General features: G+C 43.5%; 1 protein-coding gene across 1 annotated transcript in view; it reads right to left on the bottom strand.

The window, feature by feature from the left end:
• Positions 1–21,615, bottom strand: part of fam20cb (FAM20C golgi associated secretory pathway kinase b) — a 51,188-nt gene continuing 29,573 nt past the window's right edge. Inside the window, exons 4-11 of the mRNA XM_061094586.1 lie at positions 8,899–8,991; positions 5,373–5,488; positions 4,140–4,320; positions 3,444–3,553; positions 3,183–3,264; positions 2,932–2,991; positions 2,573–2,723; positions 1–1,623 (exon numbers count right to left, since the gene is read on the bottom strand). Coding sequence (XP_060950569.1) covers positions 1,507–1,623; positions 2,573–2,723; positions 2,932–2,991; positions 3,183–3,264; positions 3,444–3,553; positions 4,140–4,320; positions 5,373–5,488; positions 8,899–8,991 — 910 coding nt within the window. The 3' untranslated portion in view covers positions 1–1,506. The remainder of the gene's footprint in view (positions 1,624–2,572; positions 2,724–2,931; positions 2,992–3,182; positions 3,265–3,443; positions 3,554–4,139; positions 4,321–5,372; positions 5,489–8,898; positions 8,992–21,615) is intronic.

Here is a 21,615-nt window from a genome sequence, read left to right as displayed (position 1 = left end):
CACACACACACACACACACACACACACACACACACACAGAGATATACATGTAGACCTCAGGGTCTTATCTCGTACCTGGGAGAAGCTCGAACCTTTTCCACTGTGAAACCAGACATTCAAGTATTTCTATCATTGCACAGGCACTAGATTTTTCCTAATCTATATATTAACTTTCAGCTGAATCACTGAGGCCAACAGTTCGGCCGTCCGCTGTTGGCGATGAATGAAATTTACATCCTGAAAAATAATCTCTCCACAACAGTAACATCTGGACATCAAATATATTACAAAGAAAACAAAAATATAAAACTTTTCGGGTCACATTTGGCTCGTGGTACCAGAAACGTAACCTCCTGTCAGTTGAATGGAAAGAAATAGAAACAGAAAAGAACAGTAGTTTGGATTAAATGTTGTAAACAGAGGCACAGACTCGCTCTTCTGAATCCTTCTCATGGTGACTGGAAAACAATTTGAAATCAGGTTTGATATTTGGAAACGGGTTGAAATATGGAGAGGGGTCATTTTACTGACAGGCACAGACCTGGTCGCTACTTTTGCACATGCTCAGTTTGCCCTCTACTGGACAAATGAAGAAGTACACCTCTCTGATGTCAATTCAACAGCTCTTATTAACAGAAAACCCTCAAACAATAAATATGGATTTTTAATAAATACTCTCTCAAGGACATTTATGGGCAAAATTAATCAAATCCAGGAGTAAACCTGCACTCCAATCAAATATTTCCTTCTCCAATACCAATGGTAGGAGCTGAAACAGCTCAGCAGAAATAGAATATAAAAAAAAAAACAAAAAAAAAACCGCAACGCAATAAAACATTCTGCAGCGAAAATCAAAACGTCCTTTTGATAATTAAGACAACAGGAAGTTGACCTCCTCCTCCTCCTCCTCCATGAACTGAAACACTCGAAACACCGACGATACTTAGAAACACATGACTCAGCTTGTGTTGAGGGGGGGGGAGGGGTCAGGAGGTTCTGCACAAGTCCCTCAGAATTCACTGAATTCAAACGAAGGGTCCCGGACAAGACAGAGAGAAGGCGTCTCGTGGGAGACTGGTTTGGTAATGCTGCGGTGGGTCAGTGGGTGCGGGGGTCTGCCGTGGTGCGGTGATGCTCTCCTACACTACAGTCAGGGTTTGGACACTTTAAGGAGTCTGGGTGATGTGGAATGGTTTCTGTTCCGTGCGGAGCCCAGACTCTCCGCTTGCGTTCTTCACCTGCGTCTCGAGCTTGGTTCGTCAAAGTCCAAGTCCTTTCCAGCAGGCCTCTACTTCCACGCAGCGTCTTTTTTTTTGTTGATCTCAGGCAGGTGGGCTTCCTCTGTCAGTTCAGCACAAACCGAGCCCTCTGAGGAATTCAGCACAGATGGAGCTCATCCGTGTAGCAGGAAGCTAGTTCAGTTTCAAAACAAAGACTGGATCTGCTGCGTCCAGCCTCCTATCTCCAAGTAGTCAGTTCCATCCAGGGCGCCTCACCCCCGGACAGCTACCTCCGCCGCGGGCCAGCGTGAACGTGGTCTTTCCCCCTGTCCCCCTGGAGGTCGTCCTCCATCACGTAGCTGTAGCCCTCCTTCTCGATGCACTCTGACAGCACATTCAGCACCTGGTGACACGAGACAAGTCATTTTTTTATTGTTTTGTCCCCATTAGAGGTCAAACAGGCTCCTGGCACTTAACGGCCTCTTTAAAAGACACACACCGAGTGGCAAATTCAATGAGACGATTTATGCCGCTCTCTTGTCTGCACAGTGAGCAGCCGTTAAGTTCAGAGTGGAAACCGCTAGTTCAGCTCTGTCCACAGCGGAGAAAGAGTCACGTACCGGCACCTTTGGAGCTCATTTATTATCACATTATGTCATGTTTGTTAACTTTGTTGTGAAAGAGTCAGTTTGTTGTTTTTGGAGGTTTTGGTTGGTAAATTCTGTCACTTCTGGCTAGCTGTTTCCCCCTGTTTGCAGTGTTTGTGCTGAGCTTAGTTAAAAAAGGCTAAGCATATTCCCTAGTATGTAGAACAATTCCTTTAAAGTTCATCTAACAATCATTACGTCTGGAATTTTCACCCGTCTGTTGTTTGTCAGCAAGATTACAGAAAGTGAGAGAAGGGATTTCCACAACACTTGGTAGAAGGATACCGTATTGTTAAAGGAAGAAGTCATTACATTTTGGAGCAGATCTAGATTTTTAATCACTTTCTTTACTTTTTTGACATTTTCTCTGATTTCCCAGGGGATGATTCATGCACTTTGGGCCTCGTGGAGGTATGAGCTCTTCTGAGCGCCAATCTAGTTTGTTTGCCAACCTTTTTCTTGATTTCCTGATTAACTGATTGATTGTTTGGTCTTAAAATAAAATAAATACGTGAAACATGTCAAAAACTATTTCCCAGAAGTCTTCTTTAGAGACTCTTTTTTGTAGTTCTTAAAAAAAAAGTAGATTAAGTTACTGTAAATCAATTAATCAGTGGACTCATTATTTCAGCTCTAATTTATTGATCAAAATAATAAAAAAAAACATTGTACAGGCACATCACAGAAGGAGTATGACGCACTGACCTGGCGTATTCGCCGGTCCATGGCCTCCAGATGCGGCCGGATGAGGATGGGACTGAGCCGGTCCCTCACCAGGGATTCTGCCATGAGCGTGGACAGCTTGTATTCTTCCTTAGCCAGCAGCTGCAGACGCAAGTGGGTCGACTTCCTGACCCTGCAGAAAGAGAGAGAGCAGCCGCCCGGGACGGCAGAGTCAGTGCTGCCTCATGCATGGCTTTATAGGCTCGGTAAAACTGATCATGTGCATACAACATATCACAAATCCTGCTTTTATTTTACTCTGGGGGGGAGGTAAAACAATTCACATTGAGCTCTCTCTTTTTTTCTCCTGTATGCTGCCACACTCCCTCAGAGGGCCTCACCTGCAGCACTGGGTCAACGGCACCAGGATGGAAATCTCATCGTGGGAGTGCTTCCCAAAGCTGGAATTAAAAATAGAAACATTTTATGTAACGTATAAAATCACACTAATGATTTGTTTCTGTCTATGAAAAGGAATAATAGAACCTTTATTATTGAAATAAGTGAAAATAAACTAAAGCTAAACGTAGAAGTAGAAGCAGGAAAGCTGCAGAGCTCTTAAGGACAAATCACATGACAGTTTGGGACGTACCCTCGCCCGTTGTCCAGATGGATGATGAAAGTCTCATTTCCAAACTTTTCAAATGTCTCATAATGGTGGCGGTCCATGTTTCCTGTATTAGAATATAGGTAAAACAACAAAGTGTGTTAATGTGTGAGTAATGTGGCTACTTATATGTTACGTTCTGCATATATTTACATATATATATATATACATATATACATTTTTCAGCACTAGAGGAAATTCACAGTTTGGATCTGTAGTTAAACCACCTAAGAAGTGCTGACTCACCCATGAGGAAGTCAAAGATGGTCATGTCCATGATGTCCAGCAGCCGCGTCCCGCTGTCGTACGGTGGCGTCTGTTTGACCTCCTCGCAGTAATCTGGGTCCACCTCCCACCTGAAGAAACAAACACAAACAAACACAATGTTAAGTGTTAACATTTTACATTTACAAGAATTCCAAGTGCTTTCTTGCATGAAAAGATGTGCAGTCTGTGTTCCTGTATTTTGATGTCAGTCCGCTTTATAATATACAGGAAAAAATTTGCCAAAATTTAAATAAATAAATTCAATAAACGCCTCAATAAAATATAAATATCCAAATAAATAATAAATACTTAAATAAATAAAGGCTGAAATAAATAATGAATACATACAAAATAAACAGCGCTGTAATGATAAATCTTTATGTTTCTACGTGTTTTTATTTATTTAGGTATTTATACAATTATTTCTTTATTTTCTTTCTTTCTTATTAATTCCTTTATCTCTTTATTTATTTATTTACATTTTTTAGCACTTTCAGCCCCTGGATATTGAAACCCAGAACTCTTGCTCAGCTCACTCCAATCAATCAATCTTGAGTTATTGCCGCCGGTAATCGTCAGTGAGTGTAATAAATACCCTCCGGTGCCACAGGACTCCGCTGCGCCTGCTTCTATTGAGTGTCAGTAAACGTCTAAAGTGCAGGGCGGATCTCTTACTCTGCCTTCTTGCGTTTGTGGTAGGAGCGTCTCCACGGGTTCCTCCAGGTCTTGCGTTTGGCGAGGGCCAGGTCCGGGAGGAAGGCCGCCAGGGATCCCTCGATCTGGTCCGGCTTCCCGCACAGAGCGTGCTCGGTGGAGCAGTAGTACGAACACTCTCCGTAGAAACACACGTTGTTGGCTGAGAACCGAAGAGGAAACACACAGCGACACCCTTTGAATCAAATCTGTTATTCTACTGAGAGTTAAACATTCAAAATGGGACTACTCTCTTTCTGTCCCCGAGGGATTTATGCTGAACACCCGCTTTGAACACGATTCAAACCCCCGGGGGACATTCAGGGACTTGCATTAATTGCTGAAATTGTCTGTAATTTGAATCCTCTGAGAATTCTCCCCGTGTATAATATGCAAGGTAAAAAGTTGCATCCCTAATTAACTGTAGCACTCTGGTGCAAGCTAAAGACCCCTGATAATACTAATCCCATGCAAATGGATATCCCGGGAACTCAGGGCCCTGAAGAAGCTCTGCTCGACATAATGAGCAGGAAACCATTATTTTTGCTGGACTGTAGTGTCTGCAAGAAACAAAAAAGACTGAGCTGAGATCATTTTATTATTGTTTAAGATCATCACAGTGTGGAGTGTGGCTCTATCTATTTCTTGTAAATGCCCATAGAGTCCAAAAACATAGAGCTGATGCGTGCTGCAACAAAACTCTGTCGTCAAGGACCTTAAAAGTTTCCTCCTCAAATACTAAATGAAAAACTTTGAAAAGGTACTTCAAACATAGTACACAGACATAACCATAGATAAGAATATAACCACAGTCAAAGACTAGTGTGCCCTCTAACTATCTAACAAGCACAGGCAGCATATTATAGTATTTAACAAATTGGAAACCAGCGCTGACTGCAAATAACATAAATATCGAGCTGTAATTTAACTATGAAAGGAAAGCAAACGTATATTTACAGTTGTTTTGCAAGTGTTTCAGAATCAGAATCAGAATTCTTTTATTTGCCAGGTATGTTTGCACATATAGGAAATTGACTTGGTGTCGTTGGTGCACTGAACATAAAAACAACAATATAAGAAATAGAATAATATAAAATAAAATAGAATAAAGTTTCCCACTGTTTTGTGTCACACATAATTAAAAGGTTGTATAACTGATTTGAATTAGTGCTTTTTTATCCGCACTGTGGGTTTGTCTCTGAAAGCCATCATTACCTGGCGAGATGAAGAAGGTCCTCCAGAGTTTCTTGTCCCGCGTGACGTCTCTGATCTCCTTGGTCATGTTCATCAGCCTGCCGGCCACAGGGGGCACACGGCGGAAGTCCAGGATCCTGCAGGACGGAGACAAACACTGAGGGGTTACCTTCAATGCCAATTTGATGCCAATTGCACAATTGCTGCAATTGGCATCAAACCTCCCCTCCTCTGTGGAGTCTCAGCTAAATATGAACTAATCAGAAATGATAACACGTCTTTTTGTTCAGTGTGACTTACACCTTCACAGGCGATCAATATCTCTGTTATCACAAATAAATATAGACCGCAGCAGCTCGAGGAACTCCCACGACACACAGAGAACTTCTCTCTTCTCCTCATACATATATACAGTAGATCACACCACTACAACAACCTGTGCTGACACTCTGGTGTCTCCTCTCAGTCTAACAGGGCAGACTGCCTCCCACTCTCAGTCTGGAATCTGTCAGAGGTTTGAAAGGAGTTTATCTCGTTGTGGGCACTGCTGAGTTTCTCTCTGTAATATTGTAAGGGCTCGACCTGAACAATCTGTGAAGTGCTTTGAGACGATGTGTGTTGTGAGTTGGACTGATGTAAATAAAACTACAAGAAACAGAATGGAATACATGTATAGAAAAGTACTTAAACTTCCAGAATGTCCGTGGAAATCTTTTTGTGATACATTTGTGGTCAGTATCAAAGTAACTCCCCTGAGTACAATTCAAACCGGATTTTCTAAGAGCTGACTAGGCTTTCTGTTAATGATGAAATGAGTCAGTCAGTGAGGTTTGCCTCAAATGTGACATTAGTAACATAATCACAGTATATCTAAAAATATCAGGATAATTAAGCATCTGTTTTTTTTAATCATTGGCTCTAACCCTGAGTGTTGTTTTGTTTCATGTATCTTCTTTAAAGTAAAAATAGTTTTTTAATGTTCTGAACAACAGCTACAAGGATAATTCCTTCGATAATGTTTGAAAACTAAATTTCACCCGAGATGGAAGTCCCTGTCGCTGACAGCAGGGGGCACTGTGACACAAGTAATGACATGCTGGCATAAGCTCCCAGTGGTTTGTATTCGGCTGTGATTTTACACCAGACACATTTTTAACTTCCACACAGGTTCCTGCTTTAAGTTCCTTCCTGGTATAAAGTTTCGTTGGGAATTTATATCTATGTTCTACTTCTGGAGCATATTGTCATATTGTGTTTGAGTTATTTGAATATTTATGTGCATGGAGATGGAGGGAGGGAAAAGAGGTGAAGAAAAGTAATGAAAGATAGCGTGGCTGTCATCCTGTGTGCGTGCCACATGCCTATTTTATGCATGTGTAGCCCCCTGTCGTCAATCCCGTGCAGCTACAACTCCAGCTCGGCCTCTTAAAAAATTGATGCCCCTGACAACACCTAATGGCCAGGGCCCGAGAGCAGAGAGACACAGGAAGAGAGGCTGAGATTAAAGATGGAGGCGGGGGGAGTGAGAAGTGAGAGAGCAAGACGTGGGGAAAAACAAGGTGGGGAAAGGGAGAAATGGTGGAAAAGAGGAGCCCATTAATCCAGAGCCCGGGGTACAAATGATCCCATCGAGTATGGTGGCGACGGGCGAAGTGAGACAGACGCACAGAGTCGTGTGTCTTTCTTCCTAGCTGTCAAACAGATAGAAGGACGGAGGATGGAGCAGCGTCGGGCCTGCTGCCGTATAAAGGAAGTCTTTAATAAACCTTATTCCCACACTGGCCGTTATAAACTTGTGTTTCATTCATGGTGGGACAGAGAGGCCGGCTAAGACTGAGCATCAAACCCTGTGAAAAGTGTATTAGACCCCAGTGGGTGTCTTGAATTTGGAGCGATATGATTTACTATTTTAAGGTGATACTGTGCCTTGTATTGTCTGTACATTTGCTGGCTACCTAATGCAGCCGAGTGCACTTCCCATTCGAATCTAATCATTTAATTAATGAAGCCTAAAGCTGTGCAGCCTGTATAATAAAAGACAGTGTGTCTCTATGGGTATTTGTGCACACGTCTGTGCGAGTGCTGCTTTTAAAAGAGCCTGTGTGTGTCTGTGGGCCCCCTGGGAGGCAGTGCAGCCTCAGCCTCTGCACCAGCAGCTCTGGAGCCAGGCTCTAATTTAGAACAGACAAAATAAGGGGGGAAAAAATAAAGCGCTGCTTTTGGCAAACCCTGCCTGGCTTATATTTAGAATGGGCACAGGGCCTTTCATGCCTTTGGTTTCCTCCTCTTCGCCTTAACCCACACATATGCCTGGAGTGTGTGAGCGCGTTTTCATGTGTGTGTGTGTGTGTACAGAGGAGGACCAGATGTGTAGCAGACTGGTGTATAGAAAGCTGCTGCTAATGCAATTGCTGGTGAACTGTGTCATTTTGCCTCAAGCGAGAGCAGATTCAACATCCCTATCCTCTGTTGGCCCTTTGTGTGTGTGTGTGTGTGTGTGTGTGTGTGTGTGTGTGTGTGTGTGTGTGTGTGTGTGTGTGTGTGTGTGTGTGTGTGTGTGACCTCAGTATCATCTTGGGTCACCGGCATTCACTACAACACAACCCGTCTGCTCACAATTACACAGAGCCACGCTGGCGTCACCTTGACTTTAACAGCGCCGCCGCCGCCGCTGAGACTCATTGCTTTCTGTCGTCGATCACGGAGCCTCACGAGCTTTTCTCTTTCCATTAAGGTCTCTCCAGCAGGCAGGCGGGCGGACAGGCCCCGGCCGTAAAGGGTTAGCCTCGCAAAGGCAGTGAAGTCAGAGAGGGTGGCGGTTAGCAAAGCACGGAGGCTGCAGCAGTCATTGTTCAGTCAGATGCAAGCTGCGGGAGGGAGGCATTTATTCTCTCTGACTCACGGCCTCGCAGCCTCTACTGTACCGGACCCGACTCACAGTGCTCGCTGCGTTTTGAAAGAGAGACGAGCTTCTGAGGGAGGGCCGCGGAGGAGAGGAGACGAGAATCCACAAGTAAGCGCGGAGAAAAATCTAAAGCACTCCGACGGCGTTCATGCAGAGAAGAGAAATGGGTCTGCTCTCAGTCGTGCCTGCACACACATACTGGATCAGTGTTACTACAATGGAGGGGACACATATCATAAAGCTTTACTGTCGCACACAGGTACCGAGCTGTGGCTCTGCAGCTCTGCTCAACTCCCCAGGGCCCGTGCCCCCCTACCACCCCCCTAGGAGGTTAATGAGCTGACACAGAGAGAAGCACATTTGCAATCAGAGAGGAACAGAAACCTGCAGGAGACCGGCCCTCCAGGATGGAGGGAGAAGAATTATTTGATTATTACATCTATTTTTTTTTATTAATAATTGGATTATTTAATTTTTTACATTAAGGACTAGTTCATTAATGTAAAATGATTCTACATTGTTTGACTATTTAACAGCAATTGCTCTTTTTGTTAAGTTTACCTTAATTTAGGTTCTTGTGCCAAACCCCTATCATTAACACAGACACACCCATATCCACTGAACAGGCTTATTTTCACCTACTTGTCCAGATGGAAGGCAGCGATCTCAGCGTTGTGTCTCTCAAAGTCAGAGAAGTAGAAGAAGTCTGGCGGCGTCTCCTGCTCCCGGGTCTGCCTGCGTGAGCAACAAAAGGAAAAAAAAAAAGGCTTAGAGGTTTGATATAACTGCAGCGCAAAGCCGACAGTCAGCAGTATGCTAAAGGAACAGTGTTAACCTCACAGCGCGACATGAGAACATAGAGCAGCTCCCACCCTTTATCCTCCTCATGGATTGATGTTCCAATTATATCCTCAATTGAATGATAAGGCTTTGGAACATCAGGAAACAGCAGAAAACCCAAAGCGATGTCTTCAAATTACATGTATTTGTCAGACTAGCAGTCCAAAAGCCAAATATATTCAAGAAATAAAGTAAAACCAGAGGGAAAAAAAATAGTTTATTCGTCAGTTTTGCTTTAAATATGAACTCAATATCAAAGGTGGCATAATTTTCTTTGAATAAACCAGTAATTGACCAATCATTTTATAATAAACTGATTTATTTGAGGTGTGTGGGTCTTAATTTCCAGCAACGCTTGGAGCAACAGATCTCACACTAACAAGAATTCATTACCTCCGCCAAAGAGGTTATGTTCTCACCCCCTGTCTGTCTGTGTGTTTGTTTGTTTGTTTGTAAGCAGGATTTCACTGAAACTACTGGACGGATTACCACCAAACTTGACAGAAGGATTGCAGCACGTGTCAGTAGAGAACCCATTACATTTTGGTGCACGTCAGGATAAGAGAGCCAATGTAAGAAATGTTGTGAGATACAGTGTTTTCCAACCGCTTCCCAGGGAGTAAATCATTGATCTTGACGAAACAAATCATCCATTTGTTGGCATTTGATACAGCTTGATTCAATTTATAGGACTGTTGGTCCTTGGTGGAGGAATTCTAGTTATTCCTGTATATAAAATAGAAAATCTGTATTGTCCACTTATAACAGAGCAGAGAAGGCACCTGACAGAGACAGTTCAAACTCCCACGAGTGTAAAAAATACAATAAACACAATAAAACAAGCCTGAAATAGCAAACTAGAATATACACAGCTCACAATATACACATTGACATTGGCACAACGTGAGATCTTCACATTTCCAGTGTCACTCAAACAGCAGCCGGGCTCTACACCTGCGTACCTGATACTGCCAACAGCATTCGTGAGCAATAACCGAGACCCGATAAGGTGAAGTGTCCTTGCCTCACAGGGAAAAAAGCCCTCGACTGAGCTGTTTTGTGGGACAACAAAGACAGAGAGGGGGACGAGTCAAGGTCAAAGACCTCCTCCTGAAGCGTCCACTCCTGTTCTCGATCTGTACCTATTTCTGTCCGGCTCTGATCCCACCCTCCCCTCCCACCCCACCCCAACCCAAAAAACTGCTTTTCTCACACATTCTGCCTTAAAGCTCTTACTGGAGGGAAAAGAGGCTCTTAAAGGCTTAAATTCCAGAGCTGGTGGAACACGGGCCAGGATGGTGCAGCGCAGACAGGGCGGCTGGGGTAAGAAAAAAAGAGAGAAAAGGCAAAGTCAAAAGAAGTGGAGGTGAAAAGACGCCCTGAATAGGTGCCGGGTATTTAAAATATGTAAATGTCTTTGAAGGGGACAAGAGAAGCAGAGCGGTCCATCATCAGCTGGCAATCGTTCTCCAGAGGAGCTGCATATTTGTAGTCATTCTTCCTTTTATCCACACTGGCTCCTTTGCTTCTTTTTTTTTATTGACAACAGTAAATACTTTCCAGGAAGGCAGTGTGTAATGATTTGGACCGCAGCCTCTGCCATTTCTGTTACAGCGAGGGAGGATGAGAAGAATGGAAACTATCTTGGCAACTTCTCCGTCTCTCCTCCTCTCTCTCTCTCTCTCTCTCTCTCTCTCTCTCTCTCTCTCTCTATTCCCTCCGGATGCCTCTCACTGTTTATTTCACTCAAAGTCCTCTATCTCACCTCCTCTGCTTCTCCCTCTTCCCTCATGCAGAACTGTTTTCTCTGCTTTTCTTCCGTGCATCCACGGCCTTAATACTTTATATCTGTCTGCCTCACTCCTTTTCTCTTTCTTTCTTTCTCTCTCTCTCTCTCTCGCTCCTTTCCATCCTCCGATCCCTTCCTCAGCTGGCTGGCTGATTGCGCCTCCACAGCTGTGTGGCTGACATTTGCACCAGTCATTAACTAACCCAACACGGAGCCCAGAAACACACTCATCCACTGAAAACTCCTCAATTTCCTCCTCTCCTTATCACTCGCATTGTGTCTTTGGCTGAATCTCGCTGTGTGACAGACAGCCGCTTACTGTACAAATGGGGAGAGCCGTTTGACTAAAGTAAGCAGAAAAGTACGATAAGGGTGATAAATTGTGGATTCAAATAGTTTTGAATATTGAATTGAGCAGGGGTGGACCCAGGGGGCGGGGCCAGGGGGGCACTGGGCCCAGCTGAAGTCTGATTGGCCCCTGAAGTGCCCCTGTCCTGTCAGTAGTGTGTTTTTTTTGTATAAAACAGTCACTATATAATACTAGTATTAGCAAAAGTATTATAATACTATCATATTAGAAAAAGTGAGTAAATAAGAAGTGAAAAGTGATTAAATATATATTGTTTTTTATTATTATCATTGTTTTTCTTATGTGTGGTGTATTTATTGTGTTTTTATGTTTCTATGTTCATTGTATGCACCAATAACCAGAGCAAATTCCAGGTAGGTGTAAACCTACTTGGCAATAAGTACCTTCTGATTCTGATTCTGATTCTAACAATTCTATTTTATGAAATACAGATTGGGATTGAAAACTGAATAAAAAAAAATATGGCTTTCCTCAAATCTATAGAGCTAACAGTAAACAAGGAGTGACTTAAATGTTCACCTTAATGACCCTGATTTACAGAAATCCTATATACGTTATCAGCTCATTAGAAAGGTTCTTAGCTCCAATTTTCTCCGCCGACAACCATGATCAACATCAAAATTGAACACAAACTGTACGTGAGGGTAACCTCGTCCTATTTTTATGTTCCCCTTTTACCCGCTCTCTCTCCCCCTGGCCCCGGCTCATCCCTCACTCCTCCCGAGCGGCCGTGACGTCTCTCTGCCAGCAAAGGCCGAGCGCTGTCTGCTGATTGTATCGCGGCTCCTCTCCTGGACGTAGCCTTGCTTCAGGGACGCGGGTCCCGCTCCACTTCAAGGAAAAATGACGCTGACCTTGAAAGCGGAGAGCTGTGTCTATTTACACCAACAGGACAATATCGTTGAGTGCGGAATATGAAGTGACTACAACTGTTTTATTGATGGGGACATTTGTGCAAAGTCAGGGCCTGAATTTATTTACCGCCAAATGTGGGAATAATTAGTCTTGGATGGATGAATCATTGGTGTATCAGTAAGGCCGTAAAACTTTTGGAAGTAAAGTGAGTGTGAGGTGAAGGATTTAAGTGAAGTTCACGGATAATTCACTAAAACAACTTATTTAGGCAGAGCTTTTTTCTGCGGTACAAATCTCATTTTCCCATTTACAGACATTCTTTCAACTTATATATGCAGCGCTTAATCTATTATTCACCTTTCCTTACTGTTGGTACAGTTGTCTTTGGGAATTTAGGTCTCAGTATCTTGCACAAGGACACTTCAGAATACAGACTTGAGGTGCTAGGGATCGAACCACCGAATTTCTGGTTCGTGGACGACCCTCTCTACCTCCTAACGGGGTGAACAGACAACCAATGGAGAACTCGTGTTAAGTGAAGGTGTCTTAGTCACTGAGCTTAAGAGGTGCTGGTTAACAGATTTCATTGTTTATTCATTCATCCTTGGGGCAGAGCAAAGCTAACAGTTTCCCCCTGTCTCCAGTGTTTATGCTAAGCTACGGTAGTTGCCTGCGAGCTATAGCTTCATGATTAGACTGAGACTAAGACTGAGAGTGGTATCAATCTTCTCATTTAACTCCCAGCAAGGGAGTGAATAAGTGTGTTTCGCAAAATGTCTATTTATACCATAAGATTATAGTGCTTCGCTATATGCATATATCTATAAATAATTGTGTTAAAACCTGCAGGATACTGTAAAAGATAAACGCCATCAAGCAAATACTGTAAGTTCTTTTATTAAATCAAGAGTTAGGATGTTCTTATGAAACCCATCCTTGGACATCTGGATTCCAGCACTTTCTGAGATAATATTTAACATTAAAATAAAGATAATCTTTTCTCAGGAGGAGAAAACTGCCGAGACAAATTGTCTGATATTGGAGTCTTTCAGTATTTCGTGACCACACTGACCTTACAGGAGCGTAGTCATGGAGATTCCTTGAAGGATAAGTACGAGCAAACACTGGTGCAATGATTGACGGCCATTCAGCCTTATAGAAATCCACAAGCATACTTCACGCAGTCCTGCTACCTCGCTGTCTCCATATGGGGAAAACAGCACAATACACTGCTTTGTCTGCGTTTCGATCCCAAAGCTCTGATATGATCCAAAAAACACGTCTCAGGGAAAAGTGTTTGGTCTTCATGTTTTGTGTCTTTAAGTTACAGTCATATAAGTGGTTTGAGAGAGAGGTTCCTGTGCGTGTGGGCCCGGTCGAGACGTGGCTGCACCGATGCTCTCCTCTCAATGAATGCCAGCCAGGAAGCAGGAAGCCCGGATAATTACCATGATCCACATCCAATTGAAATGTCAATAAAGTTATTTAGAGCATGGCATGACGCCCCCCCTCCCACGTCCTGTCCGGGGACGGAGGACAAGTGGAAGAAAGGGAAGTGAGGGAGGAGAGGAGAGGAGAGGAGAGGAAGGGAGATCAATGTGACAAAGGTGCTGCTGTTGAACAGGGAGAATAACCAGAGACAAACTACGGTCAATGTCTATTAGTGTTCTTTGAACTAACAAACACGCGGCTGTTAGAGACGTTACGTAACAGCGTGTCCGAGGCCTCCAACAGCAGCACCTGTGTCCAGGCAAATCAGAGCATGTTCCCATGAAGGAAACCATTAGAGGCGTGTTGTTTAACAAGGAAGCTGCTCCATCGACGAGAGGTTTATTTACATACATAAATGCAAAAACCACACGGCCTCTTGAATGTTTGAGTAGACAGTGTGCACTAAGATCAGAGGAAACAGAGAGGAGGGCAGAGAGAGACGTTGGTTGCTCCAGAGCTCACTCCTTCTTTTCGCTTTGGACTGCCTGGTCGAGCTTAACTTTTAAAATATTTACAAATCCACAGCGGATTTATGCTGAATGATAAGTAGAGATCACGCGGCAAGCTGCCAGGAGGAGCACACGGTTCCTCTGCTCCTCTGTGAGGAACAGGAGAACTGACAAAAGTTGTTTCCCGCGACTAAGGAGAGAAACTGTATATTTTTTAAGGCGCTTCGGTGGCGCCACCGTGGCCTTCTGACATCAGATCCTTTATCATCGGCTGCAGGTGAGATGTGCTGGGCCGAGCGCGCCCACAGTGACCCTGGCCCCCCCGCTGTAAACAGATAGTTTACACTGGGTGGGCCAGACAGTTTGTTGGCTCGGCTCCCTGCTCCAAAGGGGCCCCAGCAGCCACCGGGGCAGCAGAGGTCTCGAGCAGCAAACACACAGCAGTGTGAGAATATAAAGGTGAATTAGAGCAGTGCATCTGGAAAAATCTACCTGTGCAAACCGCCACACAGCTGACCTCTGCATCAGCAGCGGGAGAGAGGGAGGGAGACAGGAGGGAAAACAACATAAGAGGCATTTCCTCTTGCCCTGGTATTGACATCAGATCGATGTTGTTTTTTTTGCCTCGAGCTGCAAAAACTATACAAAACTCTTTTCAGATTTATGTTTGTTCAAAAAGATTCTGGTGACTTTCTCGCATTCAGTGATCGGCTGCAATGGAAACGCACACTCCCACGCAGCAGCAAGAGTTCAGCACAGTGAAGGCGAAACAGCGTTATATCTCTCGTCCCTTCGGCATTCAAAATCATCACAGACCGACCAGGATGGTGAAACATGTAAATGTTTGCAGCGTGCACTTTGCCGATACACTTGCAGGATTTCTGGGTAAATTCTGACATTTCACAGTGAGAGGAGAGCTGCTTTTTTCCACATAGTTGAGAGACATGCAAGGGTGAGATTTTAAGAAGAGAGCTCCAAATTGAAGCCGCAGAGACTAAAACATTACGAGTTTAAGTTGCTTTTAAACCTTCAAACATGCTGGGTCCTACTTCCCCCATAATGCAGTTGGTTAGCATATTTTATTAGAGTTCCACTGCCTGGTAAATGCCTGCAAACTCCTTGCCCCAGTTTTGTGACTTTATTTTTCTATAATTTAGTCTTCAAGCCCAAACTTTTGTTTTCACAGATTTAAATAGGCTCTCTCCCAAGTCACAGAAAATAATAATTGTATTAATAGAATGAGAAGCACTCCTATGAAGAGTGAACGGCATGAACACCTTTACCTCTCTTTTCTTCCCATAATTAAAGCTACTAACAAAATAATGTATATGGCATAGTGTCTCGTTAAATGTGTTAGCTGTGGCTGATGTATATTTAACAAAATTGTAAACATGAGCAAGATGTCTTTTCGCTTTGCATCTTTGTATCTAAAATCTCTCCTCCTGCCTCATCCTGCCTGAGATATAGAAAATCCTTCCAGCATTTCTGGGAGCTCACACCACAAATCCTTGTTTCCCTTTTGTAAGACAGCAATGTTGCATCTCAGTGACTACAAGTCATTCATTATGAAGACAGCGCCACATTATGCACAAAGCATTTAACTGTGACTTCCTTCCACACAAATGAATCCCGAGTACAGTGTGGGTTTGATTTACTCTCGCTTGGCATGTTTTTCACTCTCCAACCTGCTCTCGCTTGAATGGCGCCCGCTCACGGCTCTTGTAGCCTCGCTCCGCAATTCTGTTTCGTTTGAATTATGGAAACGAAACATCGTCAAAATGTTGTTGCCTTTGACTTTATAATAAGAGGGACTATCTAATCCGACGTGATGGTTAACAACCCGGGTGTCCCCGTGCCACGGAGCATCTGGGCGTAGCGAGGGAGAGGATGTTTAATGTAGTTTCAAAGTCAAACTGCCAATCGATCACCGCGAGCCTATAACTATGGTCGTAGGCCACGGAGCGGGGGGGTGGGGAAGCAGAGCAGAGCGGAGGAGTAAAAAAGATATGCTGTAAAATATAAAAGGACAAGGGCATCTTCCAGCCCCAGCGGGTTCCCACCAAAGGGCTGACTCCACACACTTGTCACACATCATCTGTCAAACCCATGGGCACGGCAAAGCGCGTGTACGCTCACACACACACACACACACACAGACACACAAACCCATAGTACCAAATTGTACTGTACACGCACACGTACACACACGCACAGAGAACAGCTTGAAAGAGATTTTTAAACGTCCTCTAACTAGAAGGTCGGCGGTTCGATCCCTGTCTTCCCCATCCGCATGCCGAAGTGTCCTTGGGCAAGATACTAAACCGCAAATTGCCCCTCATTGAAAAAAGTGCTTCCTGTATGAATGTGTGTGTATAAAAAAACTAACAACTGTACTGTAAAGCGCCTTGAGCGGGGGTCAAGACTGGGAAAGCGCTATATAAATCCAGACCATTTACCACAAACCTCAAGAGGGGGCTGCTGAGCTGCGGTGAAGCAGGTGAGCCTTAAATGCATGAGAGCGTATGATAGCGATTCCCACCTAGGGGTCAAATTGGAAAGAAATCCCCCCCCCCATCACCGCCACAGGGAGACTGGGGATGAGCGGAGGCGGTGCATTGTTTTATCTCAAGCATAACGTGTGTGAAGGTCGACCTTTGGAGCGATGACATTTGATAAATCGAGGGAAAAAAAGGCCGTTCACAAGCATATGAGAGCGAGCGTACCTGCACGTTTGCACCTGACAACGCGTGTTAGCGTTTACTGGTCGTTCGCTGTCATCTCCTGCACGCGATGAGGATCTGGCACGCAAATGGCAATGCGTGAGAGGGTATTTTGTAACTGTATAAGCAGGTGTGTATTGAGATGACATTTTGAGTGTGTGTGAAAGGATATGAAGAATATTTGTTTATTACAGGGGAGAATTTGCCTATTAAGGAGGTTTCTCCCCGACCACAAACAAATTAAAAGACAATATGAAAACCTGTCATATAAATGTAAATAAAAATGGTTTTCTTTAATAATTTAAAGGCTCAGTTATAGACTGTATATAAATATGACCGATGCGTCCCCACTTCCTACCACTATCCAGAAATGAAGCCAAAATATTTAGACCCAGAGTCTGCGCAGCAGCGATCAAGGGATGGAGCCAGAGCAAGGTATACATGAACTCGACCAATCGTGAGTCAGTCTCAGCTGCCAATCATATCATTTCACCCCATTTTTGTATTAAATATCTATTTAAAACAAACTTAGTGGAAAAAATGAGCACTTAGACATACATCAGCATCATTTCCCCAAGAATACATTCAATCCATGGTGGAGCCAGGGCTGCACATACACACAAATTGCTCTCATGCACACAGGATTCTGAGTAACAGGTACACCGACCAAAGAGTGAAAGACAAGATCTTGTGTGAAAGAGAGAACTGCAACCATGAGGTCTTACTGTCTGCATGGACAGTAAAAACTTCTACTTCTGCATCTGCCGCTATAGCTACATATTTAATAAGAAATACAGTATGATAAGGACTACCTAAAATGACAGAAACCATCTTAGAAAACCAAAGAAAAGCCTGAAGATTTTTAAACAAAAACAGACAAACATAAAACAGAGTCCAAATCAAAAAAAATATCAGCATAGGCTTTCAAAAGCCCCATCAGGTCAAACTGTAATTGTGTGCAGGCATAATGAGTCAGGTAGTAAAAATTTCACTCAGGATTTTTAACTAGCTCACCACAAACACCCAGAGGCTGTCGAAGTAACCTTCACACTGTGATCCAGGTGTGTGTGTGTGTGTGTGTGTGTGTCGTCACGCTGCGTGTGGCTTGGGTTGTGTGAGTTGCAGTTTCTAAGTGGGATGGCTGTCATAGTTCCCCAGGCACTGGCAGTGCTCGTCCTCCTCCTCTTTTTACTCCCCTAACTCTTCAGATCCTAGGCCTGACATACAGAGAGACAGCTGTTTCCTCCCAGCAAAGCTCTCTCTCTCTCTCTCTCTCTCTCTCTCTCTCTCTCTCTCTCTCTAACTCACACACACACACACACAACAGGGAGAGACAGATCATGATGAACACAGAATAAAAAGGAGAAAGCCACAAAGCTGCAAACATAGTCCACACACGAGGAGACACAGATACACGATGGCAAGTGATGAAAGTATGAGCTGGAAAGTAGAGTAAAACACACGCACACAGATGGTCACACACACACAGACACACACACCACACACAATGCAAGACCCATTTAACAGCCTGATTCTAATCTACATGAAAAACGACATGTACGTTCATGTTATGTTCATGTTATACGCTGCTTCCCTCTGAGACCAATTCATAAACACAACCATGATTCACATACATCACAATGTGTATGAATAAAAACAATGTCAATATAATGAATTATGCATCAGAGAAGATTTTTCTTTCCACTTCATCCTTTTTTAAGTCCAGCCTCTGTGTCCTCGGGGCCAGCACCATGTAAATGTGTCCGTCCTGAATAAATAGCCAATGCCTTTGGAACACAGCAGACAATTTTATTTATTCTATCTGGAGCCACTTCAAAGAGGCCTGTGCTTAAGCAAAGAAAAGTCCTAAATGAAAATCACTGAGCAAAACACAGCTATTAGAGCGTGTGGCAATACCCCATGACGAGTGTGAGCTGTTACAGGAGGAGGAGGAGGGAGACGCTGGAAGAGGGATGTTCTAGATTATCACTGAGAGGGTTTGAGATGATGGCAAGAGACAAGGGACCGAAAGGTGAAATGTGTGGACAATTAGTTTAAGTCAGAAAGGATTTGCATTGTCGTTTTCTTTGTGTTAATCCCGGAGAGGCAGGATTGTGTAAATACACACACACACACGCGATAAGGCAGAGTGCACAGTAACATCCCAGCAGCTACAATGCCCAATCCTCTTCCTCTCCTCTTGCCTGAGCTGTTGTCATGTCATCCTGTAAATGTCCTGTGCAGATAAACAGGCCGTAAAGATGAAGCCGTCATCTGAACATAATCTGAGACAGATATACTGCCGCCTCTGACAGCCAGTTCGATCCTCTTATCTCTGAACGGGATGCCTCTTTCCAACAGTACATGTTCTGATACCGCACCACCTCCCATCTCAGCACCTCTATCTTCCTCACTGTCTCAATAAGTCTTTCTTTATTAGAGAAAAAAACTGCCCTTCCTAACTCTGTCTGTCGCTCCCTCTTTCCAACTCTCTCTACATCCGGATCTCCCGCTCAAAAAAAGTCATTCAAGGCTTGAATTTTCTTTTTTCCCCCCAATATGTTTCTTTTGAATTTGAATAGACCAGAAAACAAGCAGTGAGTCATCCTTCCAGTGCTGGGAAATATGTCTTGGAAATATCCAATCATTTCTTGTTTAGTTCCAAAGGCATCAAAGCCGGCAAGAATTCAGGGAGGGCTCCAAGTTAATTAAATTGCCTTTGATTAAAAGCTGAGTTTGGGAACGCAATTAAGCATTGCAAAACGCCTAATGCCGTTTCTTCCGTCTTGGACTGGAAAGGATGGACAGAACGAGGAGAGGATAGACGGACGGATGGATGGAGCCTTCAGAGTCGAGTGCGAAGCGGCAAAAATCGATGGAAGAAAGGTTTAAGGAGGGGATGAAAGAAATACATAAATGCAATTCATGCAAATAGATGGATAGATGAAAACCTCTCTGCTTAGCAATTCAAATATTTCCGAGTTTCCCACGAGGAAGGGAAATCCAATTTCCATGCAGCAAACCAGGAAATAAAACATGAAGTCACGATAAAAACATGCAGAAGATTGAACCTAAATCTCGTCGGCCAACAGAAGCGTAAACATGCATAGTTGAATTCCCATATAACTGTTTTCTAATCTCCATTTCTAAAGAAGAGGTGGATTACACATGTGTGCGTCTCGCTGAGTGGGAAGAGGAGATGATGAATTTTACCATACAGCATAAAAGAGGACGCTTAATCTGCAGAATTCATTCAGCTTTCAAACGGACGACATCAGTGAAGCGGTGCCACCGTCGGTCGGCTCACACGAGCTGCCTCACAGTGTTAGATGCACGGCCATGTTCTGACCAAATAATCGCATTACATGTATGCAACACAACTTCATGCTTTGGTTTGATCGTGGAGGTTTTGCCCATAGGCTGTACATAGAGATGGACGACACATGTCACCACTATGCAGAAATGAAGCCAGAATAAACCTTATACAAACAATGCCATATTGGGGATTTGGTGCCAGAGTCTACACAGTCCCGATAGGTGAATAGTAGAAAGGTCCTGCTGATTTACACACTGTCCAAAATTATGTGTCAACCCCATTTTGTAGCATTAAATAACTAATTAGAACCAAACTTACCTGAAAAACAATTCAATGTGATAAGAACTACATGAAAGAGTGTACAACCTTTATTATACGCGTATTATATATATTTTTTGTTCCATGTCCCATTCACTTTGGAGGTGGTGGCATTATTGACCTATACTGCAGTGAGCCAACAGGTGGCGATGAAGATGTTTATTCTTTTTGCTACATACGTAAGGTTTTGCCAAGGAGGTGCATGTAATAACACTGAAAATAAGTTTAACCACCAATTTCTATTTAGTTAACAGTAACTACTTAGTTTAAAGTAGTTTAAAAACAAAATCAAATTTCACTATTGTATCTTAATGCAAAAAACACAAATGTTGTGAGCCCTTCTGTTTATCAAAACAGTGCTAGCAGCTATGCAACAAATGATGTTAAGGATAATGTTTCATCGTTTTTTTCAATAACACCGATAATGAAACGTTTTACAGTGTGGATTAAACTGGACTAAACAGACTAAGGTATCGAGCTTTGCATTGAGCTTGAAATAAAATTGAAATATCACGAGACTGTAATCACACAAAGTCATCTTGATGTGATTCATTGTATTTTTCAGCAATTTGTGACAATAAACACAATCAAACCATAGAATTAAAGCTGCGATGATAACTAATGCAGATGAAGAAATGCAGTAAGTAATGCTTTGCTTTGGTTGAACAAACATTTGCTCTGAGGCAGAATGGGGGAGAGAACGTAGCTCCAATATTATCATGAAGCCCCACTGGCTCGACGACTGCTAGCCATTTGTGATCAGAGTTATTTATTTGCCAGTCGGCCTTGGCAGCTCGTGATCTGTGGTTTTGGCTCTGCCTCTTTGGGTTCAAGTCAAGCACTGAGATTATATCTGCTGCCCTCTGTCTCTGATTGCTGTCAGAGTGACTTTGAGTCCGACCTGCTGCGGCAACATACATGTCCCACACTCCACCATCCAGCAGGGACACACAATAAACAATCAGCCATTTAAGACAGACACCAAATGCATCATCATATTCAATTATCCATGTCCGCGATTGCTCCATATTCGACTTCATTGGAATCAATTCAAGTGTCATTTCATAAAAATAGCCTCCATTCACAATGAGAATCTCGACTGGATGATTAGGGGACAGGCTCGCCGGAGACTGATTGCTGTGGCCTTTTCAGAGCTATTCTTGCTCTGCTGAGTGTGTGCCTTCCACTCAACATTGATCTATCGACCCACA

This window comes from Limanda limanda, chromosome 21 (assembly GCF_963576545.1).
Source record: "Limanda limanda chromosome 21, fLimLim1.1, whole genome shotgun sequence".
Classification (NCBI taxonomy): Eukaryota; Metazoa; Chordata; class Actinopteri; order Pleuronectiformes; family Pleuronectidae; genus Limanda; species Limanda limanda.
Note: the sequence above shows the minus strand (reverse complement) of the source record. Positions and strands in the feature narration are given on the sequence as shown.